The 17579-nt window shown below is 39.0% G+C and overlaps 1 protein-coding gene and 1 long non-coding RNA gene across 5 annotated transcripts; one reads left to right on the top strand and one right to left on the bottom strand.

Annotated features, from left to right (window-relative positions):
• The first annotated feature begins 1937 nt into the window (after nt 1-1937).
• On the top strand, nt 1938-17392 carry LOC116658359. 2 transcript variants are annotated; one of them, XR_004313731.1, is made up of 3 exons: nt 1938-2208; nt 15509-15582; nt 17260-17392. It is a non-coding gene; the product is annotated as an uncharacterized LOC116658359 (long non-coding RNA). The 2 variants fall into 2 exon arrangements; XR_004313732.1 differs by lacking the exon at nt 1938-2208 and adding an exon at nt 13029-13525.
• Nucleotides 3985-14078, bottom strand: ZSCAN16 (zinc finger and SCAN domain containing 16). Of its 3 annotated transcripts, none has more exons than XM_032463382.1 (4): nt 13507-14078; nt 12480-12905; nt 11381-11519; nt 3985-8689 (listed from the first exon to the last, which is right to left on the bottom strand). In XM_032463382.1, the coding sequence occupies exons 2-4, from the start codon at nt 12864-12866 to the stop codon at nt 8169-8171; spliced, it is 1047 nt and encodes a 348-aa protein (XP_032319273.1). In that variant the 5' UTR covers nt 12867-12905; nt 13507-14078; the 3' UTR covers nt 3985-8168. The 3 variants fall into 3 exon arrangements, with proteins under 3 accessions (XP_032319273.1, XP_014420928.1, XP_014420927.1); XM_014565442.2 differs by having other exon boundaries at nt 12480-12992; nt 13507-14077; XM_014565441.2 differs by having other exon boundaries at nt 12480-12944; nt 13507-14076.
• Nucleotides 17393-17579: the final 187 nt, after the last annotated feature.

Raw genomic sequence — 17579 nt, 5'->3', positions numbered from 1 at the left:
CAGGTTTAATTTTCCCTCTTTATCTGTTCCTGCTGATAGCCACCACCAATATTTCTATCCAGTGCCCAGTTTTAACCTAAAAATATTTTGTCTACTCCTGGGACTAAATCTTGGTAGTTCTGATTGTTTTTAAGAGTTTTGTCATTTAATTATCACAATGAAACAAATAACAAGAAATATTGAGAAGTTACAGTGCCTCAACTCTTTGAAAACAACTTAATTTTGCTATTTCATAGTTCTTGCCTCCTGGCTGGGATGATAACTGGGAATAACTGGCAAGAGACTAGAACTATGCTCTCAGTTTTTTACATTAAAAATAATTTAAAAAAACCAAAGTTGTACACATAGGTAGTTTAGAAGTAGTGTCATGACCTAAGCAAAGATTTCTCAAAAGGCACTAATAATAACCGATAAAATTGCTAAATTTGATTTCATCAAAATTTTAATCTGCTCAACAAAAAGCACCACTTAGAAAGTGAAAAGAGAAGCTACAGACTGGAAAATATTTTCAATATGTATTTCTGACAACTGGTATCCAGAAAATATAGAGAACTCTCACAACTCAATCATAAGAAGACAAACACAAATAGGCAAGTTATGGACACAGACATTACCAAAGAAGATATAGGAATTGTCAACAAGTACATAAAAAAGTACTCAATATCATTAGTCATCAATGAAACATAAAATCACTACACATGCATTAAAATCTAAAATTAAAATGACTGAAATACCAAGTGCTAATGAGGAGATGAAGCAACTGGAACTCATATACTGCTAGTGGGAACGTAAAATGGTACTAGTTTGAAAAACTGGCATTTTTTTTCTTTTCCATTATAGTTTATCACAAGATATTGAATATAGTTCCCTGTGCTATACAGGGAAGACTTGTTGTTTATCTATTTTATATATAGTAGTTTGTATCTGCTAATCCCAAACTCCTAATTTATCCCTTCCCCTACCTTTCCCCTTTGATGACCATAAGTCTGTTTTCTATGTCTGTTAGTCTGTTTCTGGTTTGTAAATAAGTTCAGTTATATCTATTTTAGATTCCACATATAAATGATATATGATATTTGTCTTTCTCTGTCTGACTTACTTCACTTAATATAATTTCTAGGTCCATCCATGTTGCTGCAAATGGCAGTATTTCATTCCTTTTTATGGCTGAGTAGTATTCCATTATATACATATTTTATATAATATATAATAATGGTTAATTAGTCCTATTTGTCTGACATGGATGGATGATAGCAAATACAGGGGAAGGGAGGGAAACGTCTAAAAACTAAGTTTTTTTACATGCACCCTCTCAGTCGTCACAAGCATCCTATGAAACAGGCACTAAATTATTCTGATTTACAGAAATGAGTAAAACAAGGCTTAGAGAGGTTAAAAAAATTGCGCTCAGTCCTAACAGGAAAGTGGTGGAGCGGGAAATTGAAGGATTTAAAGGATTCTAGCGCCGGTTCTCTTCACCTATTTCATCCTGGCCCTCATTTCCTCTAAGGATCCGAGAAGTTTTGACGGAGGCAAAACTTGGTCCTCAAGGTCCTGCCAGACCGCGGTGAGCAGGGCATCAGCAGGTACAACCCGCAACTCAAGAGCCCTGAGTGGAGGAAGCTCCTCGCTGCCCCTCCCCAGTGAGACCCAAACATGCGAACCTCCCAGGCAGCCCCTGCCCCAGAAGAGAGGGGTCTCTGCCTTCTGCGCCCAACAGTCCTTTCCCCGAACGCGGTGGACTGGGTCTTTCCTGCACCCGGAGGCCCCTAAGGCTTCGGCCCACACCCGGCCTGCGCTCGTGGGGACCGCGCTCTAGGAAGCCGTAGGCCGCGAAACAGGCCTGTCTCCAAAGTCACTTTCAGGCCTCTCGGGGAATCCTGGAGGTTTCCACAAGTCCGCGGGTGGTCGACTTTGCGAGAACGCCCCCGCCGCCGTCACCTGCATCAGAGCCCGCTGCCGGACAGTGCGCTCCCGGATCCCCCCCAAAGCGGCTGCTTTCTCCCAGTTGGGGCGCCGGGCTTCTTTACAGCCGGGAACCCAAGTGCTTCTGGACCTGGGAGAGACCGGCCCCCTTTTTCAGTGCTCCCGCGACTCCGAGCCACTTCCGGTAGTTAACTGTTCCAAAGTGTCAGGGCTAGGAGCGGGGCTGGTGGCCGGGTTAACGGCGCTGGGAGCTGGGAACAGCCGGGAGACGAGGGCTGGCGGGTGAGTACGCGAGTGAGGGCGAGGAGGGTGCTGTTCTCCGCCAAAGGGCAGGTGGGACCGTTGGGGCTGGGATTAGGGAGCAGTTCAGAATTAGGGTAATTGTTAACACTGCGGGTATCATTTTAAAACTTACACAACAGCAACAAGGCAACGAATTCAGGAAGATCGGATATCAGTTAACTGATTTAAACAGCTTTGAGGGGAAGAATGCTGAATATGACGCTAAAAGACCTAACAGTGCTGTTAGTGGCGGCTAATACTAACAGCACTTACTATGTGCCAGGCACTGTTCTCAACCCATTACATTTAGTCACTTATGTATTTCCCACGTTTTGAGGTAGATGCCCTTATACCATTGTTTTACAGATGAGGAACCCGAGGCACAGAGAGAATAAGTGAATTAGCCAAGGTCATATAATTAGTAACTAGCAGAGCAACTCCGGCATTCTGCTCTTAACCTCTACTGCCTTTCATTGATAACCTGATTTTATCAGTTTAGGAAATGTGCTGTCCAGAAGGAAGTCTAAGTTTGTACAGACATGTTATAGTATGAATCTATTCTGTTACTATAGAATAGTAGTTCCAAATCTCATCAGGTTTGTTGACAATTTCCCTTTAGACAGAGGACTTAACAAAGGGTGCCTTCTACAGAGAGTTTTAAGGAGAAAATAATACAATTTTTCATTTAACAAATTAATTAGGCCCACACATGATTTCAAAGTCCCTTCTGTCCCATTTCTCTCTAGATTCTTTTCTGTTCTTATTAGGTTAAATCATTTGTAATTGCTGATATTGACTGTCTCTGACCTACAAAAAAGATAATTTCATACATTTAACCTAATAGTTAAACAAATACCTTTTTGTGTGAGAACCTAGGAGTCTATAACAATCTTTTAGCAGACTGTTCTGGCTTTATCGCCAAAACATACCTTGAACCTGCTTCTCTTCACGTCCTCTTTGGACCTATGTGTGTGCCACCACCTCCTCTCATCTGAAGTACTGCAGCAGCCTCTTGGCTCGTCTTGCTTCTGCTCTTTTCTCACTCTTGCTTCCCTAAGGGGCCAGAATGACCTTTTAAAAACAAAAATCAGATCATGTCCTTCCCTTCCAATGGTGCCCCATCATGTTTAGAATACATATCTTGGACCTCTCTAATGTTTATACTACATTTCCCTTAATCCATTGCTTTAGACCCAATGACCTTCTTTCATGTCCTGTAAACACATCAGTTTCATTCCTCTTGTAGAAACTGCATTAGCTATTCCATTTGCCTGGCATGGTCTTCTGCAGAACTTCCCAAGGCTGGACATTTATATTTCAGTTAGGATGTCAGCTCTCCAGAAAAGCCTTTTCTGACTACTTGTAGTAGTCATTCAGTCACTCTGTTTCCTTTCAATTCGTGTTTATATTCTATATACCACTATTCCTGTTTGATATATTTGTCTCCCTTTTCTGTAACACAGGCTTATAAAAGAGAGATCTTATTTATCTTGTTATATCATGCTATATCCCCAGTACTTAGAATAGGGGCACACAGCATACACTCAGTAAACACTTGTTGAATTAATGAATAAGAAGAAATAGGTAAGAAAAGTCCTTGGCACTACAGAACGTAGCTGCACAGAACTGAGGTGGTTTGGAACATAGTGAATGGGACCTACCCTGAGGGTGAGGAGATCTTGATCAGTGCTGTCCAGTAAATAGGGATATAATGTGATCCACCTATGTAATATTAAGTTTTCTAGTAGCCACATTAAAAATGTTAAAAGACAGGTGAAATTAATTTTAATATATTTTAAGCCAGTATATCCAAAATATTACTTTAAAATCTAATCAATATAAAACTTAGTAAAATATTTTACATTCCTTTTTTCATACTACCTCTTTGAAAGCAATTGTTTATACTTATTGCACATTTCAATTCAGTTATTAAATTTTCATTGGAAATACTTAATCTATATTGAGATTACATAAAATTTTAAATGGAAAAAATAGATTCACATACTCAGTTACTCCAAACATACTCACAGATTTTCCAATAACTGAACTGAGTATCAGTTTTTAAATTTAAATTAATAAATATGAAACAAACAAAAAAATTTAGTTCCTCAGTTGCATAGCCACATTTCAAGTGCTTGAAAGCGACATGTACCTAGTGGCTAATGTATTGGACGGAGCAGATCTAGATCAAGAATAAAGTGTTTGTGGTTGGGTCAAGGGGCAAAGAAGAGGTATAAGCACCAGAAATATGGTATGGAAGGAAGAGGAAGGCCTAAAATGCAATGTAAGCTCTTTATTTGACAGATTCTTCTGGTTCTGAAGAGTTAAGTTACGGCTTCTGTAAGTAGGCTACTTCTTTAGCATGATTGCTGCATAGATTTTAGGTACTTTGGGAATCATTTTGTGGGGTAGTAAAAGGGTCTAGCAGTGCTGGTCATATAACATTCCCAAGTAAGAATCTTCTTATATATGATATGGAACAGTCATGAAAACCAGATTATGTTCCTATAGAACAGTGGTTCTTAACTCGGGGAGGGGTGAGTGTAGATTTTGCCTCTCAGGGAGCATTTACACCTCTTGAGAAATTTGTGCTTGTCATAAGTTAGGGTGCTGGTTGCATCTACTGGGTAGAGGCCAGGGATACTGCTAAACATCCCACAATGCAGAGGGACAGCCCCCTACAACAATGAATTGTCTTGCTCAAAATGTCAATAAAACCAAGGTTGAGACACCTTGCTCTAAAGGATTTGAGTAAGAAAGACTGAGAGAACTATTCTTTCAGAACTTAGTCTAACTGCCTTGTGATATTACTAAGAGGAGAACAGGTTGTTCTGAAGCATTTCAGTTTCTAGTGTTTTCACTGTTGATGAACTTTTTGATGAAACCACAACGAATCAATTTCATGCTCAGGATGAGATTGTAGACCCATTCAATAAAGATAACAAATAGCATGTGCTGTGCACACAGGACTCCATGACCTCAGGATAGGCTGATCCATTCACTTTTGTATGGCTTGTGTCCTGTGACCCACTGTCTCAAATATAATTGATGTTAACATTAGAATTACTTGTCACTCTTTTCTCTTTCCCTATCACCATCTCTTATTTTATCTTTGTTCCCTTCCCTGTACCCTTGTTCCTTTTATTATTCGCTTTTTGTTCCATCTTTCTCCTTTCGTTTACCCCTCTTCACCAATGCCCATGCAGACCTACAACGTCCCCTCCTACCCCAACTCTCATCTATTTCCTCCCTTCATAGCTGCTGGGTCCTCACTCAGAATCACCAGTTTACCTCCATCCCCCGTAGGTGTCCTAAAGAGCTGCCCCGGTACTCCCTTTTGGTGCCACTTAAAATCATTATGTTTTATTAGTTCATAAAAACTACAAGTCCTTGCTTCCTTCAAAAAAAAAAAAAAAGACAGAAAAGAAAACTCCCTTCAAAAAAGATGGGAGGTGCTACACGTGTTTCTGACACAGCTATTTGAGAAACTGCCTTCCATGTTCAGGGTTCTTTAGAGCAGGTGCCATCATTCCAGGACAGCGCTCTGCTAGAACCCAGCGGTTCTGATAGTGTCTAACATATTTCTCTCCAGTAACTGTGGCTGTGATTGAACTCAAAGCTCTTCTTTCCAAATGGTTGCATCCTCACCATATTTTTTCCCCTGTGAGTTTCTACAGACTCACTAGGACACTGCCTAATCCTTCATAGTACTAACAACTACTTAGATCTCCTTTAACCTCAAGCCTCCTTTGCCTTATGCCAGCAGTTATCCTAGGTCCCAATGGACTTTCTTCTCTTGCCACAATCACCCAGGCTGTCTCTGGCCTCAAATCTTTCTGTACTTATCTCTTATCATTGCCTCTCTGTTCAGGATCGGATGGCAGACACTGGTGGCAATTTGGAATCAACACCAGACTAAAAAGGGTAGTGTGGTCTCAGTGCTCCAAATTACTCTTCACTCAGATTTTGAGGGTGTACAACTCTAAGCCTAGAACAATTCTTTGTACATAACAAGTATTCAAAACTACTATCTACAATAAAAATATATTAAAAAAAGAAATTGCAATAAAAAATTTTTAAAACTACTATCTAAATAGAATGTTCTAGCATACAGAGTATGTTAGAGGAAAATGTCTGTCATCGTCTTTACCAATTTTAGGAAAATTAATCTTGAGGTAGCCAAGATTATCTTTCTTACCATTGCAAAAGACTTTCTAAATTCAAAGATAAGATCAGAAACATGAATATCTCCTTTAAAGACTGTGAACACCTTCTATGCATGACAGTGCTTTTCAGCAAGACTAAAGGTAAAGGGGGAAAAAGCCATCATTCAGTAAGAACCTAACTTTTTCATATAAGGATGTCTGTAATACTAAACATTTAAGACTTTACTTTTCTCTTTATGGCCAGTAAAAAAGAAAATCCTGTTTCAAATGCTTTTAAATATTGCTCAAATAAATGAAAAACAAGTATTAGTGAGAAACTTGATGTTTTAAAAAGTCTGTATCGATGTATACATACAAAGTAAACTTTACATTTTTTTTTAAAAAGAGTGTTATTTTCAAAAAACATAAAAGCTCAGTTTATCTTTATGGTGTTAAGAGGAATGATTTAAGATTCATCTTCCAACAGTAGTAGATACAAAATGATTCTGGTGGTTTTCCTACTCTCAAACACAATGCAAAAGCAAGTAAGTGTAATCAGTGTCTTCAGTGAGAGATGAGATCACTTCCTGATCATTCTGGTGACGGCTATTCCTAGAATCAGTGGTTTGTGGCAGTTTGACTATACTGTAAATTTGAATGTGTTGGCCTTTGGCCACAATTCCTGTCATGCAATAAAATTCTCAAACTAGGGATTTTAAAACTGTTGCAAATACGTACATGAAATGCTAATACATTCCAAAGCCAAAAAGAGAAAAGTTTGTTCACCTTATTAAAAATCTGAATATCTTAAAGTATTGGTGTCCTGAGAGTCCCACCTTCTCATTAGTACAGGGTAACTGACAAGGGATGCTACTGTGGTAATTACAGTCTTTTTAAAGATGAGGTAGTTATTTAAGCTTTCAATTTAGATTATTAGGCTATTGTATTTACTTAATAATCATGTTCCTCCTATTACAACATACTCTCTTTTTAAGGCTGAAAAAGTGTCACAAAGTTATTATTACTAAATTATTTCCTTTTAGGATGTTTGTATTTTATCTCCTGTTGTCATTGCAGCCTCCTCAACTTACCTCTTATGCTACCTTCCTGAACTCAGAATCACATAATATCACAGCTGGAAGGTACCTTACCAGGAACTAATGTGACTAGCAATGTCCTTTAGAACTTTCTGCAGTGATAAAAATGGTCTCCATCTGTGCTGTCCATTACAGTAGCTGTTAGCCACACGTGGCTATTGAGTAGTTGAAATGTGGTGAATGTCACTGAGGAACTGAATTTTCCATTTCACTTGAGTTAATTTAGGCCATTATATTTAGGCCATTATTATATCAGTAATGATGGAGGGGAAATATATTGTTTTTGCTCTTAATTTCAAAAGCAGTTTTCACCTGTTTTAACTTAACACAACATACCTGGTGGGCCAGAAGGGGAAAATGAAGGCAGAAATCTTAATATTGTGCCTACAGTCATACACTGAATGTTGAAGTAAAGCGGAACCAGAGCCAAGAGGTAGAATTCACATCTTTCAACCAGGAAACATGGTTATCTTGGGCTGCAAGTGAGCAATGCTGGCAATGGACAAGGCTTTCTGAAAGAATTCTTAGTTCTTCCCAAGAAACTGAACTAATTTAGAAATAAAAGGAAATTCTACTTAGGTAGATTCTCTGGTGCCAAAGAAATTTTTAGTGATGATTGAAGCTTTGCCTACATTCAGGATACTGGGTCTCCAAGGTAGATTTCTCTGATAACTAGTTAGGCCTGAGTTTCTAAAGAACTTTTGTTACTTCCACTATATTAGTAGAGCTTATTTGCTGTATGAATTCTTTGATGTCTAATAAGGGCTGAACTTACGCGGAAGGGCCTCCCACACTCATCACATTCGTAGGGTTTTTCACCTGTGTGGATTCTCTGGTGCTGAATAAGACCTGTGCGCCCACTAAAATCTTTTCCACATTCTTTACATTTATAGGGTTTAACTCCAGTGTGTACTCTGTGATGTCCAATGAGATGTGAGCGTTGAACGAAGGCTTTTCCACATTCATCACATTTATAGGGCTTCTCTCCAGTGTGAGTTCTCCTGTGTTTACTAAGGTCTGAGCTATGACTGAAACTTTTTCCACAGTCATCACATTTATAGCATCGTCTTTCCCTCCGTTGCCACTCGAATCTGCCCTCACTTTCAATAGCATCTTTGGATTCAGGATACTGAGGAATGTCTTTGTTAAGTCTGTCGTTTATTTTCCCAAGGAATTCCATGTCTTTTGGTATATCTTCCTTCTGGGACAACTCTTCATTCTTAGCCCTGGTTTGATCACCTGTAACAAACAGTACACAAACAAGTCCTATTCTAGGTTTGAGAAGCAAAAAGCTTATGGAAGGAAGAACATATAAATGTTATAAATGTGTTATAAAAGTGAAAAGTCACATACAGTACACAAATTAGATATATGGCACCATCAAAACACATATTGACAATATAGGGAAGAAATTAAAGAAGAGACCAGTAGGGAAGATTATTTGGGAATAGATTACGTAGAGAGGAAAAAGCAAAAATGTGGATCAAGGGGTTACCTGGCAATCCTGTGCAAATGCAGAGTGGTAAATGGGGATTTACCACAGATGTGCCAAAGATAATTAAGAGGGATAAACAGAGATTAGAAAACAGAAATGGGGAGGGAGGTAAAATTTTGGAAGAAACTTGCAGGAGTCTGAATCATAGGTCGTCAGTGGGAGTAAAACCGAGTAAAGTGACTGGAGAAGGTAATGGGATTAGGGATCTGAGAGGAATGTAATGAGCCATTAGCTAAAAGCAGAGAGAGAGCATGCAGGTCAGGATAAATGGAGGAAGATAAGCAGAAAGTGACAGTGGATGGTCTGGTGTATCTAAATCTAAATACCATGTTGTCTCTGGCTAGAAATTACAAGGACTGGATTAGAGCCAGAAGGGTCAGACTTCAGTCCCGGCTCTGCTGATAATTGTTTAAATGTTGGCAGATGATAACCATTTTGGTTTCCTTATCACCTCTGTGCCCTCCTCCTTACCTATTGTTTGATCAGATGAGGGGATGTATGACAAAGCATTTGCGTAAGTATAAAGTGTGGCAGAAGTATTGCTAAGCTAGTAGATTAATGATCATTAAGCAAATCACAGAAATCAGACACTCCTATAAGAAAAGTATTTTCAAACATCAACATATTGATTCACAGCTTCTTTTGGTTTCCTGTGCCTTACTGATGAGTATCTTTTTTAAAAAAAAAAGGACACCAAGAGTTGGCACTTGTGGTTGGTTCACCATCCTCAGGGATGAACCATTACCAGTCCTTAGGATGAGTCTGTCTCCCATAACTGTAGAAGATACCTGGAGAACAGTCTCTCACCAGGACTTCAAAAGACTTAAAAAAAAAAAAGGGTCAGTTTTCCATGGTCAGCAATTCAAATTAATAACCCTTAGACTTGCAGTTGAACAATGTAAAGAATATTGTATGGAAACTGCCAAATGTGAGCTTTTCTCATCTCAGGTACCTGCAGTCTCTTCTTGGTCAATTGGAATTTCAGGGCCTGGCTTATGTATCTCTTCCAAGTGCCAGCTAATCCTAGGCTAATCGGATTCCAGGAGATCTTGTTTCAGAATTGACAAAATTAGAAATATTTCATTCTAGCATCTCCTGTCAGTGCCAGTCTTCTAGTGTTATTTTGGCACATCCAGGAGTCCTTATCACTTACATTCCAGATAACCCCAGCACTGTTGGTCACTGAGATGAGGATATGTCCATAAAAGCCAGTTGATTACTGTGTACAAGTTGCTTGACACTCTGGGGGAAAGGACAAGGTTAATGCTGAGTGAAATCAAACTTGAACAGAGTTAAGGAGACTATCACTTAGTGTTAATGGAGAGTCAGTGTTGTGGGTTAATAGCATATCTACAGTAGAATTTAGCATTTTGACACGTTAAATTACTATTGTGACCTATTTCAAAAGTGCATGTCCTGTCTTTTCCCAAAGGTGGGGAGATTTTCTTAAATTTAAATTAAATTTCTTATATGGCTTCTCACAGAAAAGAGGTGAAGATTCTGCATAGAAAAGCCTGCTAATGCTTATTAAAATGGTCTGCTTCTTTCAGTTTCTGCCTCCTGAAACTATTCTTGCTAAGACATACTAACTTCTAAATGCTAAATTCAAGGGACTCTTATCAGTCCTTATCTTGTGTCCTGTTAGTAGCATTGGTTACATCTGGTGGAAACTCCTCCCTTGGCTTTGGTGACACCATCCTCTTCTGCTTCTCTTACCTCTTTGACAGTCCCTGCTCCCTCCTTTACAGAATCCTTTTCCTCCACCCAAACTTTAAGTGGTGGCATGCCTCAACATGTCATGGCCCTAATCCCCAATGTGACTGTATTTGGAAAAGAGGCCTTTAAGTAGATTATTAAGGTTAAGTAAAGTCATAAGGATGGGGCCCTAATCCAATAGGATTAGTGTCTTTATAAGAAGTGGAAGAGACAGCAGGACTGCTTGTGCACAGAGAAAGCCCGTGTGAAGACAGCAAATCTGCAAGCCAAGGAGAGTCCACACAGAAACCCACCCTGCCAGCACCTTGATCTTGGACTTTCCAGCCTCCAGAACTGTCAGAAAATAAGTGTCTGACAGGTTGTGGTATGCTGTTCTGGCAGCCCGAGCAGACTCATACAGAATGTCATATATTCTCCTGCTCAAATTGGAAATTAAAGGGAATTTGGAGCTAGAATCATCAGATAACAGAATTATAAGGTATTATTAACTTAAATGAGTTTTTAAATCCCATTCCCCACCCCCTGGGCCAAATAGCAGCTTTTAAGTCTAATAAAAAACTGAAATACAATTCTTTCCATGATAGGGCAAAGGTAGGGAAATAAAATCTTCCACAGTGAGGTGAAAGACAAGGAGGAAAACTTAAAAAGGAGAAGTGAGAAAGCTCCTCTCTAACCTCAGGAACTAGCTCTTCCCTCACACACACAGAACTGCTCCTTACCATTCCTTTGGGACTCTCCAGATTCCTGCTCCTGCTGCATCTTCTTGGGATGGACCTGGATAGTCAGTGACTCATGTGGCCTTCTCAAGGGGGCCAACTTGTCCAAAAGTGTGTCCTGTTTTTCTGAATTGGCTGGGACCTGGAAACAATGACATATGATTGGGCTTGTAAGGTAGGTTTTGTGAAAGAACTGAAAACTTCAGAGAAAGATCAAACGAAGCATCTGTCAGGGACCAGGACCATAGACAAGGGGACAAATTCCCATTCAATTGCAAATGGCAATAATGACTAAAAATGAAGAGACAGAGGCTAATCTACAGTTTAGGTCACTGCAGAATAAAATTCAGTGTCTCTAACAGTGATGTGTGGAGGTCCAGAACCATAGAGCCTTGGGGCTTGAAAGGTATCTTAAAGATCATCTAATGCAACTTTCACCAAATGGGGGCATATCTTCTATAACTGTGAGGTCCAATATGGTATCCATTAGCAAAATGTGGTTACTGAGCACTTGAAATGTGGCTAGGACAAATTGAGATATGTGAAGTGTAAAATACATACCAAATTTGGAAAACTGAAATAAAAAAAGAATGTAAAATGCCTCATGTTTAATATTGATCACATTGGGTTAAATAAAATATATTTAATTTCACTTGTTTTTATTTTTCACATATTTAATTACATATATTAAATGTGTATTTAATTACATGTATTAAATGTGAATGGGTCACAGTACTGCTCTGTAATATTCTTGTCATCTACTTGAAATCCACCTTGAAGGGGAGTTTTTTATTACAAGGTTGCCTATTTTATGTCTAAACCATGAATGTAAGAAAATACTTCATTTTTCTCTGATACCTATTTGCCTTGCTACAGATTCTCACCAATCCTAGCCTTCCAAACAGACATAGAATCAGTCTAGTGTCTCTCTTTACTCAGCTACACTTTAGTTATTTGACACTGGCACTCAGGTCCCTCCCTAAGTCTGTTCTTCTCTAGAGTAACATATTAAATACCTTCAAGTGGTCTTTCATACGCTTTTTTGCTTTAGCTGGGTCCATATACCCTGATCTCTCACAGCCAAATGACTCCCTCTTCCCACCTGCTTTCGAGGTTCATCCAGCTCTCTCTCCAGATCCTCCAGCACAGTCACTGCCTCCTCTCCAGTCTCTGGATGGTGCGCCTGCACCCATGCTTGCAGGTCTCTAGGAAGAATGCTCAGGAACTGTTCAAGCACCAGCAAGTCTAAAATCTGCTCCTTTGTGTGGCATTCTGGCCTCAGCCACTTGCGGCAAAGTTCCCAGAGCTGGGTGAGAGCTTCACGGGGCCCAGGTGCATCCTGATAGCAGAGCTTCCTAAAGTGCTGCCTGAAGAGTTCCCTTCTGTGAGGACTATACTTTTGTGAGGTGGAGTCCTGTCCCCAGTGATGGTCTTCTGCCTTAAATAGTAGGAGTCCTTCTTGTTCCTCAGGTTCCGGGGAGGTGGCCATTCTGGGCTGTTTTTCAGGTGATGAATCCTGTATCTGGGACTGATTCAGATGTTTTAGAATCTTGTCTCAGAGAAAACTCTGTTACCATAGAGAAATGACAAAAGCCGCGGAGACCATCAACACACACTAATAAAGGCAAGCAACCAGAACAGAGTAGAGAAAAGTCTATTAGGAGGCTATAAATAATAACACTAAAGAAGGAACATGGATTTGAATCAGCTCCGTTGTGTAATTTTGAGTTTCTATAAAAATTCCCATGTTTCTCATAGGGATGATGTGTAGATTAAATAGGAATGTATGCAAAGTCCTTGGCTAGGCAGCAAGTAATAAATAAACGCGAAGTATTAATAGCTTTGTTAAAAAAGCCCTTTCATTTCACAACCTGAGATGTACGGGTCCCTAGGATTCTGCAGTTGTGAGGTATATGCTCCAACTCAGGAAGAGGGTTAGGTGGATGCCCTCACAGAACCACTCGCAACCAGTGTTCCCCTTTCCGTTCTTCCAAAAGGTCGGCCCAAGTCCTCTCTCGCAGGTCTGTGAGGAGGGAGGGGATCGCCAGCGAGAGGTGAGGGAAGGGGGATGCTGCTGACCACGACTATGCCCAGCCCCATCCTCCACCCAGGAGCGGGGAGAGACTCACCTGGCACGGAGAGGAACAGGTGCGACAACTGGCGTCCTTTGGACCGCCGAACAAAGGCTAGACTCAAACCGACCAATCGGCGCCTGGCCGCTGTCGGCAGGGCACTTCCGGTCCGCTCTAGGAAGCCTTGCCTCGGTGGCCGCGGCCGGTCTTCCCTCCGCCCCTCTAGCCGGTGGAGGACCCGGTTCTTGTATGTTTGCCTGATCCGGCTACGGCGCTCGCAAGACGGTTTTCTTTGCTCTTAAAAAACAAAAAACAAAACAAAACCAAAAATAAGAACCCCGAAAACCTTTTTCCCTCTCAAGATTTTTTTGACTTAATTGTTAAATAAGTAATATTAATATGTAATGCAGTCACATGGTTCAGTATTTAAAAAAATAGATATCCCCTTGCATCTAGTTTTGACAACCAACATTTTTTGTCACATATGGCTGTATCTTTCCGTCGATATATTATGTATTTATAGATTCCACCCTCTCCCCAAAACACACACACACACACACACACACACACTCCTATATATCGGTTGCCTGAAATAATCCTATATATCTGTTGCCTGAAATAAATGAGCAGCCTAAAAGTTATGTTTTATTTGGTGGACATTTCTGAGGACTCGAACCCCTTTGAGCCTAAGATGACAGCCTCTCAGATCTCTCAGAGAGACTGCTCTGAAGATGTAGGGGAGGAGCTAGGATATATATAGGAGCTTTACAACAAAGACTAGGTAGTTGTAACATTAAAATGTTACTTAACTAAAGAAAACTAGACATCTCAAGTTAAAGAATTTAGCGCTTTTCTCTGTATGGGAGGAAGCAAACATTTGGGGTCATTGAATTCATTCCTTTGACAAGCACCTAGCTATCTAGGGCCAAAATTCTGTCCTTTCTTACTCTGAGTCCTCTCAGAGAGCACCATTATAAGTGGCTGCAGAGGCCGGGCTGCAGGCTTGTCTTCACTGGGGCTGTTGGCAGCCACTGATGACTTGATTTCATCATTCTTTGTTTACTGATATGGTTTGCAGTATTTTTCGTTCACAATTTCAGTCAACAAAGCGAACAGAAAAATTGGCAAAGGACTTAAGTTGGCATTTATAGAACACAAATATTGATAGACAATAATGATTATTAAAGAGCATTCAAGTTCACTACTTAAAGAATTTAAATTAAAAGAATAATGAGCTTTTAAAAATCCTTCAGATTACTAAAGACAGAAAGATTGATAATATTCAATACTGGAAACACAGGCACTGTTAGTTGTACATTTTTGGAAGGCAAGACCTATTAAAGTTAATATGTCTACACCCCTTGATCCAGCAACTTAGCTTTTTTGAGTTATATATATAAAATAATGTGTACAAAGAAACTTTTTTAAAATTTAAATTGGAAAACCCGAATATCCAACATTTGGGAATTTAAATTTCTATGTGTCCAATTTTTTAAAATAAATTCACCATCCCACCACTTATGCAACTTATTTATTATGTAGTTCATTGTATTGTGTTATTGCTTTTCTTTATTTACTTTTTTAAAATGGAGGTACTGGGGATTGAACCCAGGACCTCGTGCATGCTAAACACGCTCTTTACCGCTGAGCAGTATCTACCTCTACCCAATCATTTTTAAAACTAAAAACTAAAAGATGCCAGAGGCATATTGAGTAAAAAAGATAAGTTATAGCAAGTCACAAAGCCACACCCAGTTTCAAGGAGTTGGGAAAAAAAGTAAGTTACAAAACAGTATGATATGATCATTTTTGTAAAATAATTATCTTAAATGTGTTCTTGATGATTATCACTTAGAGCAAACTTACAGAGAACTTGCATTTTACACTTTATATATTTCTGTAAAGTTTAAATTTTTTACAAAAACATACTACTGGTGTAAACAAAAAAAGGTAAATTGTTTTCAAATCCTGTTTATTCTTTACAACCTACAAACAATTTTCCTGTTTGGGGAATGTCATCAATATTTCCTTTCTCTCTCTGATATTCTTTGCCTGACAGGTCATCCTGTAAAAGGGTATAACACCTTTAAGATGAAAATCAATTCAACTTCCTTGTGCTTCTGAGGGGCAAATGTAAGTGATCAAGTCAACCTATGTGGAACGTTTAGAAAGCGTAGAAATAATGAACTTTCAAGTAAGCTTTAGAAAACCCTCCTCTCTGGGGAGAAAAATTTAGAAAAAGGATAACCCCTGCCCTTCTTTCATTAGAAGTACATGATGGGGGTGGGGATAGGGGTATGTAACTCAGAGGTAGAGCACATGCGGGTTCAGTCCTCAGTATCTCCATGAAAAAAATGAATTAATTAATTTAAAAAAAAAGAGAAGTAAATGATTGAAAGACAAAGCCCCTTCTCTTGATTGTGGCATAATATGTCCCTCTTAGCCAAATGAGCAAATTAAAAATTCAGAAAATGCTTAACTATTTCCTGTTTCCCTTTTAGTACACAACACACTATTCTCATGTTTCTCCCTCCTTATTTAGTGCTTTCTTGTATCAAATTCTCTTATCAGATTTTCAAACACAAACCCCACTACCAGCTGTGAACTCCCTGAGTGGCCCAGAATATTCTTCAGGTACCCCCGGCTTCAGTTGCTTGTCAACTTTAAAGAATCAACTTGCCAGCCCCTTGCTGTGGTAACTCAAATGGTTGAACACCAGACATAATGAGGCTTCCAACCACTGTCACAGATCCTGTAAAATCCTGGCTCTGCCCTTAGCTTAGGTATGTCTTTCCTCTACTTGGGTAAGGCCTCTCTGACTTCTTTACTAAGACAAAAGCAGACAGTCTATGTATAATGAGCAGAACCACTCCCCACTACCAGTTATATCTTCCAAACAAAAATAAGGACTCAGAAAAAACACAAGTGGGCAATTTAAAAAAAATAAGTACTTGGTAGATGTATATACTCACTTTTTTTCATTATTAAAAAAGAGAGAAAATAAATGACTAAGAATTCAACCAAAGAAATTAGAAAAGGAATGAGAAAGAAACCTTCAAGGGAAAGGTTAGAAAAGAAATAAAGATAAAAGAAACAGTAAATAATAAGAAAATAGAAAGTTTCTGATGTTAATAAATAAATCCAAGAATGAAATATTTGTAAATGAGCCCATGAAAACAATAAATCTATGGTAAATTCAACTGAGAGAAGAAAATTAAATTATCAATGACAAATAACAGCAGATGAAGAGGTAAGTATGCTACCAAAATTTTAAAAATCTTAATGCAGTTGATGAATTTCTGGGGAAAAACCCATTAGTTCCAAAATTCATTCAATTAAAAAAGTTTAAATAAGCCAATCCTAAAGGAAATAATTGAAAGAAACTATTAAAGAATCATCACCAGAAAGGCTCAGATAATTCTAAAAGTATTTACCACACATGTAGGAATATGAGAGAGGCAGAAAGAAAAGGGGAGGATCACCCATTTTCATCACCTAAATACAGTCACTGTTGATATTTTAATGTCATTTACTTCCAATTTTTAATATTTTTAATCTGTTTGATATAGTTATGGGATTACATTCAAAAAGCACTTTAATAGGCTGTTTAACATTTTAATGTAATTAAAACTTTTCATTTTATTATAAACTTTTCATAAGAGTGAATTCAATGCAGACATTGTTTGAGATGTAATAAAGAATACCTATCTTGTAGAAGAGAAGGGAAGTTTCCATGAGATATATAAGGTACATGGTACATGGTCTGGGACATCCTTTTCTAGCTGTGCTTTTCTGTCTAATGTCTCACAGGAATGAGCATAGATGAAAACTTCTACACCACTCTTGACATCACCTGGGCTCCTCTCCAGTGTGGGTTCGCTGATGTACAATGAGGTGTTAGCTCCGCTGGAAAGCTTTTCCACACACATCACATTCACGGGGCTTCTCTCCATTGTAGATTCTTTGGTGTTGCAGAAGATGTGAGTGATAACTGAAAGCTTTCCCACACATATCACCACATCACACTCATAGGGCCTCTCTCCACTGTGGATTTGCTGGTGTCCAACAAGAGCTGAAATGTGACTGAAGAAAGCCTTTCCATACTCATCACATTCATATGGTTTCTCCCC

Source organism: Camelus ferus, chromosome 20 (genome assembly GCF_009834535.1).
Source record: "Camelus ferus isolate YT-003-E chromosome 20, BCGSAC_Cfer_1.0, whole genome shotgun sequence".
In the NCBI taxonomy this organism is placed as follows: Eukaryota; Metazoa; Chordata; class Mammalia; order Artiodactyla; family Camelidae; genus Camelus; species Camelus ferus.
Note: the sequence above shows the minus strand (reverse complement) of the source record. Positions and strands in the feature narration are given on the sequence as shown.